Below are 24893 nucleotides of genomic sequence, written 5' to 3' on the forward strand. Positions count from 1 at the left end.
GTTTTCTCCATATAGCCACTGAGCTTCACACTCCCTTGTTCCTCTTACCTAGTCCCATACTGAATTCGACTGGCGTGAGATACCCATTATTGTCTTGCTCTAGACTGTCAAAAACAGATTCTAGTTGTTCAGGAGTGAGAGGAAGTTCACTTTGTAGCCGCTGTGAAGGAGGAGGAAAAAGAAAGGACAGACCATTATAACCACAAGAAAAAACTTCCATTCGTCCTATTTTCCCAGCTCCTTTCACTGTTACTGCCACAAGTGGCCATATTCAAAGTGTGCAAGTTGCAAATTCTTAATCTGAGCCCAAACCCAGAAAAAGGTGACCTGAGGAAAGGAGGAATTCCTGACAGGCAAAGAGAAGAGACATTTCTACTGACTGGACTGCGGGGATGTGAATGCCTTGCATTCAAGGTTGCTGACAAAATGCACTTTCATGACAGAACACCAGTCTTCCCATTCAGAATAGCCACATAATTCAGCTTCTGAAGGGACTGTGCCACTTCAAAATTCAAGTGTTGGTTGCAAGATCAATTGTTCAACCATATTAAAAAACAAACCTGCTTGTGAAGGGCGGCCCTACTGTTAGGAAGGATGAGGCAGCTGCCTCAAGGAGCAAATGCTGGGGGACAGCAATGCCATTCCCGACTGTTCCTCCTGTATCCTATCCCCCTGCTCCTCCTGAGGCATGGCTGGTCCTGCTCCACCTCCACAAACAAACAAAAACATTCTAGCTCATGGCTTGGATGCATGGTAGGAGGGAAAGCTTCTACTGAACATGCAGATTGGGTCAGAGGTTGCTGCACCCCCCTCAATACACTGATTTTTCACCCTTGCCAAACTCAAGTCAATGAGCATTGGAGCTTGTTGAGAGCTCAAGCCATTCTCCATAAGAAGGCAACAGAAGTCTGTGAAGTCCAAGCTCATAATAAGGAAAGGAGTGGTGCAAAGATGATGTTTTGGTACAACACAATATATCTGTGTCCATCAGGACAGATACTGCAAGTGCTTCTGTTAACAGGTGTGTGTACAAAATCTGGCATTACATAATTTATTGCACAACTCACTGGGGAAACCAGCTCTTGCTTAATAAGCGTGAAACAGGATAAATTCCCCGAGTGACCTCAGGGGCTCTGGGAGCTTTAACAGTTGTACAAAAGAAGGGAATTCAGCAGGTGGAAGTTTGCAGGTCAAACTCCACCTGCAGACATTATTTCTTCTACAGAACTCTTGCAAAGCTGCAAGAAACCTGCCCTCCATTTTCACCTTGCTACCCTAAACCAAAGATGGGCACAGAGTGAGATCTGGATCTGGTGGTAGATGCCCGAGTGATTTTCCGTTTTGTTTTGTTTTTAACAAAAGCAATAAAATGGCCCAGGGCCAGCCCAATATATTTTGCAGTCTCAGACAAGAACAAGCTACCCCCATTCTAGAAGCCAAGTGGACTGGCAGGTGAAAGTTACTCCAACACCAACAAGTGGATAGTGTCCTCCGTATCACCTGAGGGAAGCAGACCAATTAGGGAGGAGCAGGACAAGCTCCGCCCTCCAATAGAGGGCGAACAGTGCACTCACTAGCTCCCTCACTCAGCCTGATGATATGATTTCTTTATAATACATATTGCCTGCCCTTCAATCAGAAGGTTGCAGGGTGAGTCACAGCATGTAACAACAGAAAACACGCACAATACAATCAAAACAGCAACAAACATAACATAAGCAACCACCCATAACAATAATTCAAGCACAGGGTTGAATTCCCTCATCCAGAAGTCATCAGCCAAGGGGACCAACGCAGTTTCGGTACCATGTCCAGCACACTTGCCCCTTCAGGTGAAACAGGAAGTACTGCCCTGCCGCCTTTACTGTTGGCACAGATTTCGGGTGAGATTCTGGCAATTTCTAGAGAAATCTCGCCGAAATTGCACAAGAGCTCATGTGCTCTGCAAGATCTTACATGATTTTGGTGAGATCTTGCCAGAAATTGGTGCAATCTTACCCAAAATCGTTGCCGGTGCTGCTTCTCTGCTGGCAGCTTCACCTCACCTAACGGCTGTGCCGGCCCTGATGTCCAGGCCTGAAGCCAAACTGAAATGGCAGCAGGTCTGAGGCTGGGTCACTATCACCCTGTTGAGTTTTGTGTCTGGATGATAGGTGGTTAGCGCTTTGCTCAAGCAATAGTCATTCAGCATAGCCTTTGAAGGAGAAACAGTAGATCAGGGGCATGATGATAATAAATAAATAAATAAATAAATAAATAAATAAATAAATAAATAAATAATAATTTATTATTTATACCCCGCCCATCTGGCTGGGCCTTCCCAGCCACTCTGGGCGGCTTCCATAGAAACCAAAAATACACTAAAATATCACACGTTTAAAACTTCCCTGAATGAGAGCAAAGGAGCCTCTACATTTCTAATAGCTGTGTGGAAGAAGGAACTTTTGGGCAGGAGCTTTCATGACAGGTTGCACCTGCCAGAAATTCCACACTGCTGTGAAAGATACAGGATCCCTTGTCCTCCCTGGCATTTCATCACGCTAAGATAGAGAAGGAATGGAAGTACAGACAGAGCAAATTTCACAGCAGCAGCAACAGCAGCCCCTGATGTGTCAACAGGAGTTTTCAAGTCTTACACACACACCCCTTAACACACACACATTATAGACTTCTGATATCAGTGGGATGTGGATGAAATCTCTCTCCAGCACAATGGCAAATGAAATCTACACATGGCAGTACATTGCTCATAGGTGGCAGTTCAGGAAAGCAAGAGCTTTTCCTCTGCAAAGGAGGTGGCCACAGTCAATTTTCCTGCTTACCTGCATGTCCAGCTTGGTGATAAAGCCCTTCTCCTCCTTGTCACAGAGCCTGAAGAGTTCCCTGGCCTTCTCCAGCATCTCCACCTGCATGTTTCCCACATCATTCAAGCAGAGAGTAGAAGAGATGCCTGAGGCTGCTCCATCCTCTTCCTTGTCCTCCGCATGGGAACTTTCAGAGAGTTCTTCCCCAGGTCTTTCCATTGCTTCAAATGACCATTTACTCGCAGGGACTGGAGTGCATCTAACTGCAAATATAAGGCGTTCTTCTTCAAAAAGCAATGTTGGATTGAATTGTTTAGACTCCTCAAAATACTGGCCTGATTCACAAGTACCATTAAGCCATAGTTTAAAATCAACTATGGCTTAACACAAATGAGGAGTGTGCTGGTAGGTGCAGCCAATGCAATGCTTCCTTCAACCCTCCACTGTTTCCGTGCCACCAAGAAATAAGCCAGAGTCCAGCTTGTGGTGATGTCTCCATAGAAGCAAAAATTTGTTCTTGACTTAACACTCACAGTTTATGTCAAGAGAAACAAGTGATGAGCCTGGGTTCAGAGGTCACAATAAGCTAGACTCTGGCATGTTCTGTCTGTAGCATGGCAGTAGCAGCAAGAGGAGCAGGGGAGGAATGAAATAAGCACTGTATTAGCTGCACCCACCAGCTCACCTTGCTCACTTGTGTTTATTAAGTGGTAACCAGCTGATTGAGTGAAAGGCCATCATCATGCTCCCAAGTAATATGCCTTGTTGAATATGAAACAAAGGACTGGGATTACCCCATTGCTATTACTGAAAGACAATAAAGAGAAGGGAAATTGACGTCTAGTAACAATGGGATTAACATGCGATTTTCTCACAGAAACCTGCATTTCAAAAGCAAAGGGCAGCTGACAGCTTTCTTGAAAGAACAGGACTGAGTGCCCCTGAGCATTATGGGTAGAGGCCTACCCAAACCCCCTATTTTTATACTTGCTTTATATTTCTGTAAAATGAAAATTCTCCGTCAGCAGCTGTGGGCTGCCAAGAGAAGAAAAGCATTAAGCAAGATGAGATCACCACAGAATCTAATTAGGAGAAGATAGGACAGGGAAGAGCCAAGACCCTCCCAATTGGCAATGGTGATACAAAGGAATATAAAGTAGGCAGCCATGTTGGGATGAGCACAAAGGTTGAATCCTCCCTGTCCAGCCCAGAACCCTGACAGGGATGCAGACTGGTCCCCTCCTGGGTCATCAGATTTGTCACTTGGTGAGAAAGGAGGGGTTGATTGGCTCCCGCTGCATGTGCTCAATAATGTGCTGGTGGCTGCACCCGTTGCTTTCATGCAGCTCCCAGGCCAAAAATGATTAGTCGCCCCCTGAAATAAGCACACATTTTTGGACTTTTAGATTAGCCAGTCTTTTGTTTAGGGAAGTTGTTAATGTTTGATGTTTTATAATGTTTTTAAGATTCTGTAGGGAGCCGCCCAGAGTGGCTGGGGAGGCCCGGCCAGATGGGCTGGGTATAAGCAATAAATAATAATAATAATAATAATAATAATAATAATAATAATAATAATAATTAGTGTTCAAGGCACCACTGGTTCAGTTTCAGAGAAACACAAGTGAAATTCCTGAAGTTGCTACCAAGGGTTGCATTCAATTACGGTAACTTCTACTGAGAGCAGAGCCATTGAAATGAATGACAAAGACTAATTTTGGTACATGAATTTCAATGGTTCTACTCTAAGTAAAACTTAGCGGAATGCAACCCTTGGGGTCCTGATATGGCCAGTTGAAAGCCGCTTATTATTTATTTCCATGAAGCACTTAGGCCGCAAGAGTTTCACGTCCTAACAATGCCACATCCTTAAAACAATTTTAACAACTGTTTCCTTTCCTTAGGTAATTGTAATCCTACAAGGGTAGTTTAGCATGTTCAAAAAAATTCTCAGCACCCTCACCAAACCAAAATCCATATAACTGTTTGAAAGGAAATGAAGACAACTTAAGCGGCACTTTTGTATGCATGCATAGGTATGCTCTTTGGACCATTTCTTAGGATGCCCCAACATAGCAACACACTCTAAGGCTGCAATCCTACACATATTTAGCTGGAATGTACTTCTGAGCAGACATGCAAAGGATTGCACTGTGTGCAAGTCAATTAGGGGAGGGATGCAAATAAATTATTTCCCAGTTATCCCTTATACATAAAGGTAAAGATAAAGGACCCCTAGACAGTAAGTCTAGTCAAAGGTGACTTATGGGGTGCGGTGCTCATCTCACTTCAGGCTGAGGGAGCTGGCGTTTGTCCACAGACAGCTTTTCAGGTCATGTGGCCGGCATGTACTCATACTAGAATAGTTATCCCATTGTTTATTGACTATAGATAATGCCACCTCCACAGGATATTTTGTATGCTTATCCCAAACTGTAGGAATGCACTGCTTTCTGATCACTCTAGGGAATGAGCTACTTACACACACATTCTGTGGCACATCTGTTTTGCAGGCTCCTCTGCCTAAATGTAGATGAACACCATGTCCACAAATCCTGCACGAAGACAAAAAAGGGTAAGGTGTTAAGCATTGCTGCCAACAGTTCTAACTTTTATTTATACAACCGCTTAACCTAAAAAGAAACTAAATCTCCAAACAGTTAACAAGAAAGAATATAATTGTCAGATCACCAATAAAATCTAGGTGATATATACGAAATCATAATGCTAAGCAGTGCAACCAGGGGAAACAAATACATTTTTAAAAGCATCTGAAAATGCCATTGTTGATGCCTCCCAAATGATACAAGGGAAGGCCACAGCATAGTCAGCAACGCCTCCTACAATGATTCTCAGGGTCCACTGAGTCTGAACTGAGGAAAGTGATCTGCTAGTGGTCCCAAGTTGTTTAAGGTTTTAAATGGCAATATTAAAAACCTTGAACACAGCTTGGTTGCCAATGAACAGCCACTACAATTTTTAAAATGGAGGAGTAATGTGTGTACAGCCAGGGACTCTGCTCAGCACCCTACCTGCTGCATTCTGCATGAGCTGCAACTTCCAAACGAAGCCCAGAGGCAGCCCCGGTTTATTGGTTACCCAAATAATTGTGCAGTCTGGAAACTTTCCTGATCCATATAGCCAAAAGTAATTCCTATTAGAACAGGAATGTCAATTACATTGGGAAGACTGGGAGCAATTAAGTAATCTTCTAGGAAAGCAGCTTTTTCTTGATTAGGATTCCATGGGCACAAAGACACACAGGGTTGGGGTTTCCATCTTGCGTAGAAATAAAATGCATCATTCATTCATTCAGTCATTCATTACCTGCCTTTTTTCTTAGATGGGACTCAAGGTGGCTTACAGATAAAAACAAGAACTGCTAAAAACATAGAAAAATCCATCATTAAAATACAATTAAATATTGAATGAATTAAAACTATATGCATATTTTTTAAAAAAACTGTTTAAAACACTGCAATAATCGCAATAAAAACAGCATGGCAGCAGCCTTTTCATTAAAATCAGTCAATTCCCAAAAGCCTGTTGGAACAAGAAAGTCTTTACCTGCTGGTAGAAAGACAGCAAGAAGGGAGCCAGTCTGACTTCTCTAGCGAGGGAGTTCCAAAGTCTGGGAGCCAGTGTGCATGAAGTGTGTGTGAAGACAACCCTCAAAAATATCAAAGCCTCCCTCTGTGTATTTTTTTATCTCCATGTGGCTTAGAATATCAGATCATAAATCATATGCAGTCAAAGTTCAAGGATGCCAGCTAGAAGGAAGTTTTTGCCAAGACTTTATATAGAACTGCCACCAGTATTTTTATTAAGATGTTTTTATTTTAAAAAAGGGTGGGGGGGATAGGAAAGTCGAATGCTATACAAAATTGCCCAGAGGTGCTACAGGCAGGTGTAATACTCAAGCCTGTTGTTTCTGCTTCTAGCCCATTAAATTTATTTTTAACATCCCTTTTAAAGAAAACAGGAAAGATCTGTGAGAAGTTTTAGTGGTGTATGCTCAGCAGAAGAGGATTAGTACAGAAGGTAACAGACTGTGCTCATAATACCCACAACAATGTTTACTGGTGATCAGTCAGTGGAACAAACCAGAAATATAACCTGCCATGTCCAGACAGAATTAAAATAGTCCTTATTTATCAATGTGACCAAAATAATAATAATCACCCCACTGCTTTTGGAGCTCTTGGCTCCCCCCTTTTGTTTTTAATAACCTAAATCATTTGGTACAATCATCAGCAAACCTGGTGAACTTTTTAAGGGCCTTTGAAGTAGCGGGGAAAGAGCAAGGGAAGAGAAGTTTTACTTCATACAGTAGTTGTTCCAGGGAGAAGTTTGAGGAATAAGGGAAAGCAAGAAAGAATGCCAGATTTATCGACATACTTCTGGACCAAATTCATGCAGTGGTGTTCTGTCAGAATTTTAAAGAAAGTAACACTTTTCTTTTGGCAGTAGCAACCAGAATTCTGGAGCTCGCAGGAAAAACAAGACTCCCCCCAGGTTATGACAACAAAGCTTGAGATGCTCTGATTCTGAACAAATGGATATAATTAAAGCTGGTGGCCAGTTCACACAGACACCTGCACCTGCACCTGCACCTGCACCTGCACCTGCACAGGACTTAACCCAGAGGACCTTTGGATGTTGCTGAACTACAACTCCCATCAGGCCAAGCAAGCATGGACAATGGGCAGGGATTATGGGAGTTGCAGTTCAGCAAAACCTCTGGAAGGCCAAACTATCTGACCTAACCCAAAGGCAGGAAAGTCAGCATATACTTGGGGAGTTTTTAATAGATATCAAGGAGATTGTTTGCTCAGTTTATTGTGCAACAGTTGGAATAATATCTTATCGAGAGGAGTGACTGTAGAGATCATTATTATCTGAGAAAGATAGAGCCACTTCATTCCTATTACTTGGCAGCTTGAACAGACACAGACATTGTAGAAACAAATGTAGAAGCATACCAGGGTGAGCCAAAATAATACCAGTGCGTGGAAGGTCTCATGTCAAAGAACTGACACAACCTGCTCCCTCACCAGAAAACTGCAGTTTTAAATAACTTTTAAAAGAGTGGGAAAAATCAGGGCTCAAGATGATCTGGTTACAGCATTCTCTGATCTAATCCCTAGTGTGCAGAGACTTTGTAGTTCCTCAGTAGTGAGTGAAAAGAAACTGTGCTTTCTTACCTTCATCTATGTTTACTTGGTATGTCTCAAGGTTGAGCCCTGGCACACATTAAAGTACCAAGCATAAGCACATTTGCTGAAGTCCAGCAGAACGTTCATGCAATGCCCCTTGAAAGCCAGGCCAATATTCTTGGCTTCATGTAACAGAGATAAGGACTGACGCTGGAGGAATAGTGACTTGCGCAAGGCCATCCAGTGAGTTCATGTGGTGAGGTTTGAACTGAGGTTCAAACATCCAAGCTCACAGCTCATTCTTTTAATGAGTACAAGCCGTTCCCTTCCCTTCCCTTGTGGTTGCTTCATGACGATGAATCTGCTCAGCACCTTTAATCAACAGCTGAGGTCCTCTTTTAGGACCCCTCTGCCATCTAAAATAAAGTAGATGTGAACCTGAGAGGAGGCCTTTTCAGTTCTAGCACCCAGTGTTTAGAACAGCCTCTTGAAGAGATGCTAAATCAACATACCTATATGTTGATAAGCCACCTTGTGTACTGCAGCCTAACAAAACGGTGGGGTAAACATTTTTTAACATTTCTAGATCTATTTCTAAGGATAATCATAGGCAAGTGATCTAAACTGAGAGTTTAGTAGCTACAGAATTAAGAAACATCCAAGGATTGGTGCCCAGTAACAAAGAATTGCAACATGCATGGTGTGTTTGCTGCCTCTACAGAGACTCCTAATCCGACACTGGAAAAAGGGGGAGATGTTCTGTACTAGGCACTCTATATGCTTATCAGCACCATAATTAATCACATCTGCTTTGCAGAGAGTTTCCCTGTCAAAAGACCCCATGAAAAATCCACAACATCCACCATGAGTCACATGAGGCTGGAGGAGCTGTGAGGGAAGATTAAAACTAGGCCCATGGAGGCGGATGTTCCCTGATCACGTCAAATTTGTATTTCAAAGCCATTTTCGGAATGGACAGTTTTCTGGCCTTTGTTTCTGTGTGTAGGTGAAAAGGAGTAAAGGGGGGGGGGAGCGGACCATTGCTTAGGGAACCTTTTGTTTGCTATTCATAACCTCCTGTTAAGATGGATTTCAAAAGGTCATGAATAGTTTGTGGAAATTAAAAGCAGGAGGGGGGGTTTCCAAACAACACACCCTCTCTCTCAAGCTGTGCTTATTGCTGTATTAGCCTCACCCTTTCAAGGGATTATAAGGCTTCTGAAAAGATTAACCTTTTAACATAATTCAATAACAAAACACAAGCAGGGGTGCCCAGGTGAGGCCTGCTTTTCCAATGCCCCTTCCCCACCTCAGAGGATTAACGTTTTAACATTAGAAAGTAGAGCACTCTGTTTCTGGAAGGAGTCTATCCTTCTTGAGAGCTGTTTTCTTCGTTCTCAAGCACATATGTTATAGATTACCACTGACCTCACTCCCAATTCTGCACGCTTTGCACATCATAACCCAATGTACTTGCTTTCCCACTGGTGGGAAGAGGGAAGTGAGACTGTGGCCCAGTGCCCTCCGTGTGCTGTTGGAATCTCCCTCAGGATCTCTGGAATATCTTCATACTTTCCTGGCTCTCCGCCTCATTAAAACAAATGCAGAGCCTGTAAGCATTTCTGCCTGACACTTTTTAACACGTCATGCAGACAAAACAGCTTGGAATATATACATATGCCAAGTATAGCATGTGGTCTAAGGCGACATGTATTCAGATTGGGCAAGAGCAGCCCGTATCTGCTAGTCAATCATCTCCACACACCATTCCTCACTGCTTCTTAAAAATATGGACAGATATGGGAATCCCAAAATCCCTGCAGCACTATGGGCTCATCCAGACTTCCTTTCATGCTATGCTTTCAAGGTACAGGTCCTGTGCTTTAAAGCTCCATGTCTGAAGAAGGGTGGTTGGTTTTTTTGTCCCAGAGCTTTCTCTGGGAAACCCATCCTTTACCACTGAATCAGAGCAAACAGCAGTCTGCGGGAAACTGCAGTGCAACTGGCAGTGAGAACAAGCTCAAGGGTTTTTGAACCTGTGGCATGCCTATTGCTGAGGGCAACGTGGAGCCACCAACCTATCATAACATGACTAGAAGACCTGCATACCAACCCGCGTAACACATTGGTGACAGCTATACTAATAGCAACAGCAGGTACAAGGATTCAAGCAAGAATAATCTCAGGGATAAAAGGAAAGGAGTGAATTGTTTCACGTAGGCAGCTGTTCTTTGTAGATAAATGACAGCATCCTGGAGAACTATTACTTGTTGTTCCTTGTTGCTTTATTCTAGTCAGGTCAGATAGCATAGGAATGGAGGGATTAGAACAATAGTTAAATCTCAACTTTCACTTGGGCTGAACAAATTGCTGCAGCCCTCAGACTGGCATTGGTGATGGCCATTTATTATGTGATAAGTAGGCAAGACCAGAGGGACAAGGAAGCAGGGGGAGGGAAGGAGTACCAATTATGCTTGCTTTAGGAACTTATTCATTTTGCATTTGATAATGATAAAGTTGCACATATTCTTGCAGCAGTGTGGATCAACGATTACAAGCACCCCTCCCCTTTTCAGTGTCCTGTAATTGCCTGTTGCCATATGCTTGTTTTCAACTGCACAGAAACAGAGGAAACAAAAAGCCACCCCAGCCTGTTGGAAATGTCACGGTAGGATGCTGTTTGTTTTGAAAAGCAGCCGTTTAGGGCTGCAAGCCAAGGCAAAGCTGGCCTTGGCCACAGCAGCAACTATCAAGGAGCACAAGGCTTTATCACAGGGCCATGAGAAAGGACACAGCACCGGAGCCACTTGACAGGATCACTGAGAGTTCTAAGCAGCATTGTTTAATGCCCTTTACCTCCTCCCCAACTGGTCACCCGATGGGCCTGCAAAGCAGCCCTCAAAGATAATATTTACCCAGCAAAAACAAACTTTGACATACCAATACCAGGAGAAATATATGAGTTCAGGTAGGAGTGCCTTGGCTGCCTGTGGATTTTATTTCCTCTTTCCTTATTAGCTGCTTCAAGATTTTAACTGGAGCCTGAATGGATTTTTAAAAACACTTTTAGGGTCATGGAGGTGACTGAAACAAGGCCATTTACGGAACACAAATCATTGCAGAAATCCCTTCTAAGAATCAAAGATCACACAGGAAGAGCAAAGGTACATTGCTAAGTCAAATGGGAGCTGGTGATCTTGAAAAAGCTAATAAGAACAAGCTTTTCTCAACCCTCTTTGGATTGCATGCAGATATATAGGACTATAAAATGCATCCACATCTCTCTCTCTTTCTGTGTGTCCAGTGCTTTTTTTCTTAAAAAAAAGTTTAGGGGGACTCTCATTTTCCTGCTCATATTGAAATACTGCCCCTCAATGAGGCCAAACTTAGATTCACAAAATGTTTAGGGGTATGCTGTGTCCCCCCAGAAAAAAGCACTGTATGTATTTACATACATACACACATAAACAAACAAACACTTGTTTCCAAGGCTCACAGAATTAATGCTTTATCTTGGTTTTGCATGAATCCAAACTTTCCATTGGGAGGTATACAATATGCAAAACACACCACTTGACATCATGTTCTGGCCAGATTTGCATCCTTCAGTAGCACCTGCTGTAAAGCTAGACTATTAGCTGCTGCAAGAAGATTTCTCTTACAGTTAAGTGTCTGAGGAGGTGGACTAACGTGTAAATGCCAAGGATTGCATGAGAGCCCCAGGAGTCTAGGATGCAGTCTAGGAATCATTTTACCACCACTGCTTGTGTGAGCTAGGCCTAGGTTTCAAACGTCACACATACCCTAGTTGTCTCCAAGAGCATGGAATTGGTAGTTTACCTATTGGTCCTTTAATTGAACTTCCTGCCCCAAGGCAGTCTTTTCTGAAACATCTCAAGTCCCTATAATTTCTGCCTCATATACTTTTGGACTTCTTGTGGCAGCCTGCTCAGAATGTTCCTCTGTAGGGAGAATCAAGTCCTGGTGGGCAACTGTGTTGTAAGCGTACTTGGGAATGGGACTTATACTCAAGATTCTTAGATCACTACTCGAAGTTAATCCAGATTGCAATGTCATTACTCTCCCTCATGTACAGCTGAAAAGAAATGGTTTTGAGAGCACGGGGGTAGAACAGAAAGCCAAGCAGGAAATATGAGTTCAATGAGATGCATGCAAATATATGAATCTCAGGAACTCAAAACAGGCCACACATGCAAATATAATCTCTTCGGCAAATGGATTTTGGTCGGTTTTCCTTGGAAAATAACAAGTGCTTGTTTCTCTCTTCTCTTCATCAAGGAGCTCATTTGCTTCCATTTAATGTTGAAAAGAATATGCTCTCACCCTTTGTCCATTTTATTAATGTAACATGGGGGCAGAGAATCATCCAGTGACATGAAAAGGGTCTCTGGAAGGAAATTAAATTATCTGCACTTTGATGCTCCCTTTCAACTTCAAATAACAGATATACAGGATTAATCCCTTCAATTTCCTGACTGGTCAGCTGATGGGTCTGCAAAACAGTCCTCAAAGACAATATTTACCCCCTATATCCATGTTCCGTTTGGAAGCATATGAATGTAGGGCTCTGATCCCCAATCACATTCTCAGCACTCTCACAAATCTAAAAATTCTCAGTTTTCTGTAAGAAGAAGTCTTTAAAATGGTCATGGAGAAGTGGCTTTTATCCTTTAAAAAGGAACAAGCACTAACAAAAGCTGCAATATGGGGACACATATACAAAGCTGCATTATAGCAAGTTAAACCATGAATCTATCTAGCAGAGAACCAACAAAACCATTGCACTTCTTCTAGCTCAACATAGCCACACCCTTCCCCCAGAGCATCCATTAAAGTGTTCTGTTGCACAGTTCTCCACCGCCCATGAGTCATGTCAGGCACTTTGGAATGAACCGCTATAATAGGTTACGAAGGGAGAGCTGCTGTGAAACACTCCACACCTGGCTAGAGTGAAAACTCATCACGCTAGGCAGACTGGGCAGCAGGAGAACCCAGATCTAACAGTAAAAAAGTCAAGCTTTATTATACCAGTAACCCAAGAGAAAACTCATGACAACTGCTATCAAAATCACATGAGCACCAGTCCAGGAGCCATTTGGGCTCCAATGAACACAACTCCCAGTGTCAACACATCTTCCCATTTACTTCACTAGAATGGGCAACGTCATGCAAGAGGGTAGAGAAGTGCCACATGCACAATGGAAGCAGGCGCACCTGCAAAGAATTGATGCAACAGAGTGGCAGCCACTGAGAATTGTTATTACACAAGTTCAAGTGATGTCATTTGGGGGTTGTGTGACCTCAGTGATTGGCCGACTTTGTATTTGGTGCAGAGGATCAGGCAGTCAAAACGTGTAGCACACAGAATGAAAATGTCACCAAGAACTCACAGGACTGATGCCATGACAAGATATGGAGTGCTTAATGGGGCAGAAAAAAACAGCGTCAAACACTCACTACAGGTCTTTGAAGTTGGTCTTCCAGTTGGGTGTGCCAAGCTCATACTTGAATGCTCTGACAGCTCAGCCATTTTCTCTCTCTCCCCCTTAACAATATCTAAAGCCCAACCAGGCTGTAGTGATTTAAATCATCAAGAAAAAGGCTGATAAAAGTTAGTTTTTATTTAACTGATACTTTGGCATATATTTTCTTAACAATGGAGCACATCTGATCACTATGTTAATTTACAACTAATTGAGTAATAATAGGCTTTGTTTCCCTTTGCTACACTATATACATTATTCATTCTTTCCTATTTTTTAACCTATGGAGGAGATATAGTATTTGTACATAACACTCAGTCTTGGCTTATTTGATCCAATGAACATCACAGCAGAAATACTATTGCATACAGGTGAGGATGCTGACATTCTTCTCAGCATATCCAGCTAGTTATCCAGAGCAAGGACATAGAAGAGGAATAATAATAAGAAAAAATATTGCAAGTGCAAGGCCTCATCCACTCCATGTGAGCATTACACTCATATGCTTCCCAAGTTTCCTTCTGGAAGTGCTTATCATTCAAATAAATTTACTTTAAAGGAGCTGGGATTCACAGGTAAACTAACAATCCACACCTGTGACAATGGCCTTGAAGAGCTTTCACCAAACCATGGAATGTCAGCAAAACAAACTCCACATCAACACCACCATAATTCAAGATAAAGTTAATCATGCTCTATCCCATTGAAGTCAATGCTTTTAAGTATGATTGAGTTGGATTGGTTCCTACATGTTATTTACAGTTCAGTTAAAGCTGCAACCAGTGCACACTTTCCAGGAAGCAAATGCCACTAAATAAATGAAACAATAATTTATTATCTCTATCCCATTCTTCAACTTCCACACCCAAGTACTCAACCTGATGGGACACTTCTTACAAAAATGCTTAAAATTGCAATGGGGGGGGGAGAGGGAAATACTGTGCCAACAAAACAATGTCTCCTGCTATACAAGACAATTTAAACAGCACAAAGTTTCTGTTCTTGATAATAGGTCTTACGCAAATAGGAACCTGTCTTAATTGATACCCTGATTTTTCTATCCTTTGGTCTCAAAATTACATTGTCCTCTTTTCATTTGTTAAGAATCCCCATTCCAAGTGGTAACAGAGAGAAGAAAGATGTCTCATGGAAATTTGGAGCTTCTTTATATACCCCAAGTGGCTGTTCATTCTGCTACTCCTTTGGTCCGTATAGACTGCTCCATCTATCTGCAATCCCAATTCCTAATTACCCTCATTCCTTAAAGGCCTAAAACTGCCCTTGTTGCCGACACCAAGCATGCAGCAGTTGAGTTTCTACAGCTGCAACAACCACCACACTCTTACAATAAAGTTGAAGCTACCCACAGGCAACTATATAATACTAAGAGCAGATCTGTGTAAAAGTTACATGGGACTTAGATGGGACTTACCAGCTTGAGCCCTGGGTGCAAATCTCAACTCGAAGAGCAGAATTTGTGAAAGGCCCCACTTTTCTACCTGTACAGGGGAGCAACAGAGAAGCCCGTGAGCACCTTGTGTCAGATATCCAATCACAATCAATCACCACAGCTGTTACGACAACTTATAATTACTCCTACGGTGCTTAAGATGCCAAGACAAGAATTTCTAATTCCTCATTGAAATGAGTCATAAGTTATTACTGATAAGAGTGGTTGCATCAGAGGTCATTAACTGGGTCATTGTTAAGGTTCTGTGCCCATAACAGTGACATAAGCAGCAGAAATTAAACACTACAGTGATGGGGAAAACTGTACCTGTTACATTTCTGTCTGCAATGCACTAAGGGTTGCAGATTCTCTTATAGGAAGAAGATGTAGCAACACTATGGGGACGCATGCTAGCACACATGACAATACTCTTAGGACTATACAGTGGTACCTCTGGTTACGAACTTAATTCGTTCCGGAGGTCCGTTCTTAACCTGAAACCATTCTTAACCTGAGGTACCACTTTAGCTAATGGGGCCTCCCGCTGCCGCCAAGCCATTTCTGTTCTCATCCTGGGGCAAAGTTCTTAACCCGAGGTACTACTTCCAGGTTAGCAGAGTCTGTAACCTGAAGTGTTTGTAACCCGAGGTGTATGTAAGCCGAGGTACTACTGTAATCTTAAACACACACACAAACACCTACCTGGTCTTGCTCATATGCCTTTACACTTAACTTTAGCAGGCATAATTTCCCATTATGCTTCTTTCCACACCAGGAAAAGCACCACCTGACAAACCTCAGTGTCTCAGGCAACTCTTAAGAGGCAACAACCTCAACCTGCAGTTTTCTCAGCACTGAACAGCATCCATTGCAACTTCACCTGATGAAATTCTTCCTGTCACTGCACAAGAACTATGCCAGGGGATTTTAATTTTTTTAAGATAGCAGGTTCAGGAGAGCTTTGCTAAAGAACCACATTACTTTATGCATTTTAGTTTCTAAAAGGTGGTTATTAACAAAATAACTAAATAAAGTCACCATTTTATCGTCTAAGATTGCACTGAAGAAGTGGCTTTGTGTTCACAAAACCTCATTATCAGTTTGTTAGCGTTTATTAACACACCTAAGATGCCACAAGAATCTTTAACGTGTTTGCTAAAAAAGAATGAAAACAGCTGACTCTCTAGAAATCTCATCGGGGAGAGGAGCCACGTAAGTGAGTGAGGTGGGTGGCCCAACACCATAAGCTTTCGTGGAATTTTCTGTCAGCCGATTAGGACGCATTCGAGCCACTGAAGGCTCCGGATACCTCAAAAGGAAGCCTTCTACAGCTCAATAATCCCAGGGTCTCTCTGACACACCCTTCGCAAGTAATACCGACACATTACATACTTCCAATGGCCATTATCGGCCAGCCTTTCGGGGGCGTCGCCTCCCAGGTACCTGTCCGCAGGTCAAGGCAGACCGCAGATGGGGCTGCAGGTGGGAAGAGTGGTTCCTTTCTGAGGGGAAGCCGCGTTAGCCAGGTGAGGTGCAGCACAAACTCACCTGGATATGCGTGTGAGACGTAGGTCGAGAGAAACGGCCCCCAAGACCCTAATAGCTACCTTCTCAGAAAGGGGGAGGGACCCCAAGTTTCCGCTCGCTCTCGGCGTTACCTTATACCTCTGATCCTGAAGGCACCTGAGAAGAGACGCAGAAGGGAGGGGGAAATTTCTTTTCCTTCGCTGATGTTAAACAAAAGCCCAGCAGTCCAAAGAGTTGGGATCGATGTGCAAACAGACAGAAAAGAAACAGAGAGAGGCTTTTCTCTTTTTCCCCCCCCCCAACCCGGAAATGCCTGGAGAAGCCGGACTCGCCAGATGAGGGGGGAGGAAAAGAAAGAAGGGAAACTCTTCGGTCGTTGCTTGAACTTTTTCTCTCTCCCTGGCGCGCAAGGTGTTCGCGGCAGGTGCGGCGGGGCAGGGCCAGCTACCCGGGGGCTGCTTGAGGGGAAAGGAAGCTCGCCTCGTGGCCAGTTAGAGCCGCGTCCCAACCTCTTCCTGCTGCTACTGCAGCTGCCCCGGGAGGCGTCGAAGCCGGGCTTGCCGCCCTATAAGCCGCTACCCGCGAGGAAGCCCCGCTGAACTTGGACGGCGCTTGCTTCTGAGTAGCGCGCGGCTGGGATGAGGCGCTATCGCGCAAGGCGGGCTGCAGCCCGGCGCGGGCCCCACTTTAGGGGCGCGCGCACGTGCAGGGCCGCGCGAAAAGTTTGCAGGCGGGTCCCCGCTCTCCTCCTCCTCCTCGGGACCAGCTAATTGTGAAGCGGGGAGGCTCCAAGGGCCGCGGGCGGGGAATCCTCGCAGCGAAGCCGTTGGCCGAGCGCGCGAATTAACCTTGACATACCAGCAGCCCCGTCCGCGTCAATGTATTGCTTTTTCCAAGGCCGAGGTGGAAGCCGGGGGAGGGGGGGAGGTTGGGAGGCGGGCACAGATATAGCCGCGCCGGTGGCGAAATGCCTGGCTCGATCGAACAGAACAGATCCAGAGGGATTCCAGGCGGAGGAAAGGCAGCGCTTGGAAGACCGCTCGCCGCGCCAGGAGCTGCCGCCCTCCCTGTCCGGCGCACGTCTGAAAGTGACGTGGACGGTATGCGGAAGCAGTGAAGGGGCAGATAAGTTAAAAGGGTCTTCCTATGGCTTGCTTCTTCCTAGATTCGTGGCAGCTCCCAGAGCAGCAGCAGCAGCAGCAGCGATCCTGCGGCACCTGAAGACTAACGCATGGTGCAGCGGCATAACCTGTCGTGGATTGGCCGCCATCCATGAGGACTTTTTGTTCTTTCTTTGAACATACGGCGATCTAGTCCAGCATCCTGTTCGCACAGTGGCCAACCAGGCGCCTGATACAAACTCGCATGCGGGACTTGAACACAAGCGCGCTCTCCGCTCCTGCTGCTGATATTCAGAAGCCTTATTGCCTCTGTAGAGAAAGAGCATAACCATCAAGGTTAATAGCCATTGATATCCCCCATGAATTTGTCTAAATTCCATCCATGTTGGTGGCTGTCACTGCCTCCTTTGAGAATCATTTCCTTAGCTTAAGGGAATCTGGGGAATCCACGGGAATCTGGCTTACATTTCTTTGACTGTTGTTAGTATCTAGGTCAGGATATCATAGAAGCATGTTACTTTTTAATGCTACCATCCATGGTAATTATTATTATTATTATTATTATTTATACTGCACTCTTCTGGCTGGGTTTCCTCAGCCACTCTGGGTCGCTCTCAACAGAATATTAAAAGCACGATAAAACATTAAAGACTTCCTTAAACAGGACTGCCTTCAGATGTCTTCTAAAAGTCAGATAGTTGTTTATTTCCTTGACATCTGGTGGGAGGGCGTTCCACAGGGCGGGCACCACTACCAAAAAGGCCCTCTGCCTAGTACCCTGTAACCTCACTTCTTGTAGTGAGGGAACCGCCAGAAGGCTCTCGGAGCTGGACCTCAGTGTCTGGGCTGAATGATGGGGGTGGAGACGCTCCTTCAGGTACTTTTACGGTGCTTTTATTAAGTCCCCCCCCCCCGTTTCCCCTTTACATAATCTTGTGTGTTGTGGCTTTGGTTAACAGCACAGGAAAGTCTTTTATGTTGAGTCAGACCATCTAAGCTGACTGTTGTCTGTACTGCAAGGTAGTGGCTGTCCAAGGTTTCAGATGGGGGTCTACCTATCTCCAGCCCTACCTGGAGATGTCAGGGATTGAATCTGGGACCTTCTATATAAGTGAAATGTGTGTCCGTACCACTGAGCTACAATAAGCATATCTGGCCGATATATGCACAAAATGGTGAGGCTGGAAAGAGTGTCTTAAATAAGGGGTGCATAGATTTTGCATCTGTCCCAGACGATGCACTGACAAACCCACGGGTATCAACTTGGCCAACACAAACACAGGAGAGTCAGATGGGACCAACAAGTCCCTGCACTTTCGGAATTCACAACTGGTGATAGCTGCTCTAAACGAGAGGCCAGAATGAAAGGTTTTCTGGATGTCTGTTAAATCAGCAAAGGATCTCAGTGCAAAATACATGGTGGTTCTCCTGGATCACCTGGTTTCATGACAGACAGGGGGTAGAAAACTGAGGCAAAGGGTTGGTGAGGAGGCCAGCTGGGCTGGGTGAGTAACAAGCTATGGCTCCAATTCCTAATGGGCTCCTGAGAATAATTGGTGGCTTCCAAAGGAGTAGTTGTGAGAATGGGATGTCAGGGTAGGGTCACACAAGGCACCTTGGTGTCACCAAGCTTAGGATACCTCAGGGTCTGCCTTCCATCTTTGGATGGCCAGGCATCTCTCTCCACCTCTCCCCTCAAGCTGACTGCATCAAACAAGTTCAGCTTTCAATAGAAAGCACCACGTGATTACAGCTGCCAAGCCCAGGGGGTACAAATTAAAACACACACACCCCAGTTCACATTTTTAGGAATTATTTTATTAGGGAGGTATATCGTTTCAAAATAAATACTTAACTCATTTCCAATAAAACATGGGGAAGGGGGGGGAGCAAAGCATAACAATATCAAACATGGAACTATTCAAGCAATGACTACTAAAATGCTCCCTTAATGATAATCGCCATGTAAAATAAAATTGTTTCCTCACTAATCTTGTTGCTGCTCTGACTTCAGACAAAACATGTTACTCGTGAGCAAGTGCTAACATTGATCTATGACAGGCTGTCCCACAAGTGCACAATCGCATCAGGATACCGCCCCCCCCCCCAAATCAGCCCAGAGATTTCTGGTCTCAAGTAAGACTAATACAAAATAAAATTAGTTCTAAAGGTTGGGTCTTATTCTCTATTTGGCACTTTGGATTTTCTGTAGATTGCAGGTCAGGCTGGTGTGCATCAGTGGAAGAAGAGGACACCAGTCCCTTGTCACAGCAACCACAGCGTGTGTGGCAACATTACCAATCCACAAGCTGCTACTGGTTGCAAGGAAACTGGATATAGAGAGAACAGGAGAGGAATGGGTGCTGTAAGGACAGCAGCAGCAAGTGGCATTAAAAAAGGAAGAAAAGGCACTGTGAAAACTTGAGAACAATGCTACACTAGCAAGATACAGGCAAGCCATTAATGCAAGCTATTGTTCCATTGGCTTCTGGTGTAATCAGATGCCATTCTTTAGTCCGAGGAAACCATATTAAGTGCCAAGTCACGCAAAAGCTCGCACCTGTGTCACCCTATTTCAGCCTTTATCCAAAAGACTCCAAATTTGGCATTACAAAGCCTTTTCCAAGACAAAAAGTGGGAGAGGTTGGCTTTCCCCAGCTGGCACACAGCTATGGTGCATAGCTTCTTACTACTTGTTCTTAATTTACAGGTTGGTGGTTATTAGAGCTGAGACTAACCTAGACCATAGCATTTTAACATGTTTTTGTTTTTTTTAAAGAAGTTAGGGTTAAAGAACATCATGGATCTCTTTTCCTTTCAAACACCCAATGCATGTCAAAATACTAGGTTTTGGCAATAAAATCTGGATTTCGTCCAACTAAAGCAATTAAAAATTAAAGCAGAAAAAAATTCTGAATTTTACTTGATGAAACAAGCATTTATAACCCTGGTTATTTTCCCATCTGACCAGATGGGTTGCTACAGAAGAGGCCATATAAATTATAACATATTAGCAGCAAAACAAACACAGCAGTATAATCATTCTGCCTTAAGCAGCAACTTACTAGAAAAACCTAAATCAGTGATTCCCACACTTTATTTCCCACTCAAAAATTGCTGAGTGACTAAAATGATCCCCCCCCGCCTGTTTTAGCAACTGCAATGTGCTGCGCTAGATGCTGTATGATTTTTAATTTCATTTCTATTGCTTCTTTTATTTTTTATATTTTAATGTATTACAATTTGAATCCCCTAGAATTCAAATTGTAAGTGTTCTTTGCATACATGTCACAGACCACCTAGATGAAGCTAGCAGACTACTGGTGGTTGACAAATCACAGTCTGGGAACCCCTGATTTAAATTGTACAAGACATTAAAAAACAACAACATAAGATACAGTGTTGAATAAGTTAGTGGTTGACTATATATGTACACATACAAACATGTTTACTGTTTTCTTACAGAAAAGAAGTTCACATTTACATTATGATAAAACAAAAGGGGGAAATTAGCACATCACAGAACTTGGGATGACAAAGGCAATGTCTTTTTTCTGAATATTTCAAAATACAAGAACCACCCCCCCAAAAAAATATTACTTGGAGCAGACAAAATGGTAGTTCACATGAATTACAAGAAGTCTCTAGCTATTATCATCTTTCTATAGGAGAGAAGAGACTTTTTGATATACAAGCACTCCTTAAGAGAAAACAGATTCTGGGTGCTATTTCATGCTAATCACACTCAGAGCAGACCCACTGAAATCCATGGACTTGCAGTATTTCAATAGGTTGACTCCAAAAGCCCTGCTTAGAGATGCTTGCTATTATTTCATGGAAGAAGGATGAGATAGATGTTTACTATGATGCGCTCTTCATGAGCATTTCCCCCCTCCCAACGAGAATACAGGGGATCATACAAATCTTTGCATGAAACACGTAGCAACAATTTAACAGCATGTTTTCCTCCAAATAAGGAGTTCCATTTTTAGGTAAGGCCCTCCACAGAAATGGCACCAGAGACTATATTTCAGTTAAAATGCAGAGGACCTCTAAATTTTCCTCTGCACAAATAGCTGCTGGCTGCATTGTTTTCTTAACCAACATAAAACTAAACACACATGCAACATCTCCAAAGTTAAGTCTGCAGCTAGAGCTCCAAGGCAAATGTTTGTAGAGAGAACAGTAAATTCCTTGCCACCCTGTGTGTTTACATAAAGTTATAGAAGAGGGACTATTGCATTGGCTAGTGCCAAATGCTCACCACTCCCATCCTGCCTGGTCACAAAGGCTTCATACTTGAATAATTCCACATTTCTAAACTACTTACAAAATTGTTAAGGCAGGCACTTATGCTACATGAGCAGTCAATTATGAATTGGAATATTTTTCTTTTAGCGTCAAGATGGTTTTCATAACGCTACTCATTCTCAAAATCTGTTTAGCAGCTGTGTCACTCCAGAAGCTCTGCAGATGAAAGCATTTCTAGAAATCCTAGTATTGGCCACCATAAAAAAAATGCACTACAAAGTCATAATGTCCTGACTTGAGCCCATTTCAAATCATTATACTCTGAATTTTCTTTTTTTAAAGAAGTGCCCCAAGGATGTACCTCATGGGCCTCAAAGAGTCTCATAAAGCTCAGCAGTGCAACACACCACTACTCAGATGCTTCAGAATGAACAAAACCACAAGTCTATTCAATGTACACTGAGTAGTGAGGTATGCCTACCAAAGAATACCCACCCCTTTGTTCTGCAGTGGCACTCTGAATTGTATCTCTATTAACACTGCTTAACTGATATGTACTGTGCCAGCTCCCCCTGCCCCTGAATACCCCTTGGATTCTCTTTGGCATTCAACTGATTGACTGCGTTGTGAGAGGATCGAAGATGGTAGGTTAGTGTGCAAAGGAAGTCAACCTCCACACACTACAGATACAAAGACTTGTTTCTCCCTGTAGCACAAACCTATCTGTGCTTTCATGGTACAAATCACAACAGGGAAGAAATATATATTTATGTTATATATACAGATATATAGATATGCCCCAAAGCCAATGGAAAAGCAAGCCACAGAAAATAGTATTGCTATATGATAAGGGATGCTGCTGCTTTGCTGCCACAGCAAATCTCTGCTAGGCTACGCAGTAGCATGAACAAGGCAACAGCAGTGAAATGTGAGATAACAGTTTAGTGCTGAGACAATTAGTAGTCTGTACATCACATCTGAAAGGCATCTGTAGGGAGAGGGATTCTATATAGCAGACAGGACATGTGCTGCTACATGGAGTGTTTAACCTTTAACACACTGCAGTGAACAATTCCAGCAAGTGGGGAACTTTGCAAAAGCATTGGGAACACATACCAGATCTTTGGCTCAGAAAACTTGAGAACCTGGCAAGTAGCTAAATGTCCTTCTGGCTCTATGAACTATAGGGGGGAAGCCCTCCAGGTTAACCTAAGACATGAATCCCTGTTTCATTTGCAGAACAGGAACCAAGATCCACTGAACTAGCCTGTGGTACAGTGGAGGGGAACCTGTGGTCCACCAGATGTTGGACAACGCCTCCCACCTTCCCTGACCATTGGTCATGCTTTCTGCAGCTGATGGAGTCCAAAAACATCTGGAGAGTGCAAGGTTCCCCACCTCTGACACAGGTGGATAGAAAGAAGGATGTGCATTCACTTCTGACACCTTCTGGCACTCTTTTCATCCTTTTCACACTGTACTGCCATCCCTTTTAGGACCTCCAGCTCCTGACCCTCCTGACTAACCACCACACCAGTCACAATTCTGTTGGGGTTGCCAGGTCCTTTCAAAAGTGATCAAATATACCACTGGCACAAAGTGCATATGGATTCCTCGAGGTTAAATCCAGTTTGGCCAGCATCAGTTTTGGCCTCCACCTTCACTTTCATTTTGTGAGTGGCAAAACACCCCTTCTCTCCTCACATGCTCAGCTCCAGCTCATCAGATGAGCCACAAACCATTTGAAAAACATACACTAAGCTCTCTTAGCTCCTGCATTCTTCCTCTATCCTTCTTTACATCCTTTCTGCACATTTGAAGAATAACGTAGTAGTGTTGTTTTGGGTGGGTGGGTGGAAATAGCATCATCCAAACAACATGGAGCATCGAAAAGAAAAGAACAGCATAGCTCAAGCATACATTTAGGATTGTATTCAATTCAATTTTACTCAGATGAGACCCACTGAAATTAATGGATCTAAATTAGTTACGGCCATTAATTTCAATGGGCCTACTTTTAGTACAACCCTTATGAAGCACGTTTCAGAGCTTCTAATATTTTCTCTCTCCATAGTTAAAAAAAAAAGTCCCTTAGAAGAGGGTGATCCTGAGAGAAACAAAGAACTCTAGTGTTCTAAGAGTTCATTTTTACAAGTCTACATTCCTAACATCTATATTAAGAGCAGTGGCACCCAGATAGATTTGAAAGAGAATGTGGGGCACAGGCATTTAAAAAGGTGCATCAGCTGAGAGTTGAAAACCAAGGGCTGCCTTAGATAACAAGAGCCAATCTGGCAGCCAGTTGTTGTAGCCTGCCTGCTTTTCACTATTCTGTGTAGCGCAGGCAAAGATGATCTATGAGGGACTTGGCCTTCTTCAAAACAAAGACCCTTTTACAACACTGATGTAAAACAAAGGAGGTTAAAAGCAAAGAAATGCCAGAGTACTGATTTGTGTCCCAATCCTCTTATCACAAACGGCAAGTTCAATATGATATGAGGCCTCTGAAAAGGTGTCCCAAGCAAAACTCTTTTCGGTTCAACCAAGAGACCAAGCACTTTTGTCACATGTGCTGGGCATTTATACACCATCATCTCTAAAAGTGTATGCAACGCCCGACACATTGCTATGGGTTTGAACACTGTGCAGCCACCAGCTTAGCAGTTGCACAATAGCTATATTGATGCAAATTCTCACTCTGCAAATGAGAAAATAAGAAGTCTCTTAGCAGGTGTTACAGCTCCATTAGGACGCTGTTGAGAGGCAGCGGCTGTCTACCCTCCCCTGCCCAAAGTGTGGCAACAAGATCAGAAAAGCTGGAGGCTTTCTTGTGTGCAGCTTGCTGGCGGGTGCCTCATCTGCAGCCCTTCTGATGGGAAGATGGACGCCTGCAGGTCCACGTTAATGCAGAACAACCCCAGCATCAGCTGGCGCTGGTACTCCTCCCATTTTGTCATAACGTCCGTCAGGGAGAGGTTACTCCGCAGCCACTTGGGCAGCGCCTCCCCATAGCCGATGCTCAAGGGGAGGGGCAAGCTTTGGCTTTTTCTGAGTTCCAGGTGGTAGTACAGCCTGAGAGAGAG

At 43.7% G+C, this 24893-nt stretch overlaps 2 protein-coding genes and 1 long non-coding RNA gene across 10 annotated transcripts in view; 1 reads left to right on the forward strand and 2 right to left on the reverse strand.

Moving 5' to 3' along the window:
• The window catches only part of CRACR2B (calcium release activated channel regulator 2B), a 40544-nt gene extending 23255 nt beyond the window's left edge, over positions 1-17289 (reverse strand). Inside the window, exons 1-5 of one of the 7 annotated variants that reach the window (XM_081880376.1) lie at positions 16570-17289; positions 14894-14960; positions 5284-5356; positions 2823-3067; positions 49-160 (exon numbers count right to left, since the gene is read on the reverse strand). In XM_081880376.1, coding sequence (XP_081736502.1) covers positions 49-160; positions 2823-3023 — 313 coding nt within the window. In that variant the 5' untranslated portion in view covers positions 3024-3067; positions 5284-5356; positions 14894-14960; positions 16570-17289. Of the gene's footprint in view, positions 1-48; positions 161-2822; positions 3068-5283; positions 5357-5833; positions 6039-6368; positions 7383-14893; positions 14961-16459 lie in introns of those variants that run through there. The other 6 variants (XM_081880374.1, XM_081880378.1, XM_081880375.1 and 3 more) reach the window with 6 other exon arrangements.
• LOC309352451 lies at positions 16738-22154 on the forward strand. Its single transcript, XR_014161325.1, has 2 exons — positions 16738-16862; positions 17604-22154. It is a non-coding gene; the product is annotated as an uncharacterized lncRNA (long non-coding RNA).
• The window catches only part of PNPLA2 (patatin like domain 2, triacylglycerol lipase), a 42066-nt gene continuing 36528 nt past the window's right edge, over positions 19356-24893 (reverse strand). The window contains exon 9 of one of the 2 annotated variants that reach the window (XM_081880549.1): positions 19356-24882. In XM_081880549.1, coding sequence (XP_081736675.1) covers positions 24618-24882 — 265 coding nt within the window. In that variant the 3' untranslated portion in view covers positions 19356-24617. The remainder of the gene's footprint in view (positions 24883-24893) is intronic. The other variant, XM_081880550.1, reaches the window with a different exon arrangement.

This window comes from Podarcis erhardii, assembly GCF_964252035.2.
Source record: "Podarcis erhardii genome assembly, chromosome: 1".
NCBI classification, from domain to species: Eukaryota; Metazoa; Chordata; class Lepidosauria; order Squamata; family Lacertidae; genus Podarcis; species Podarcis erhardii.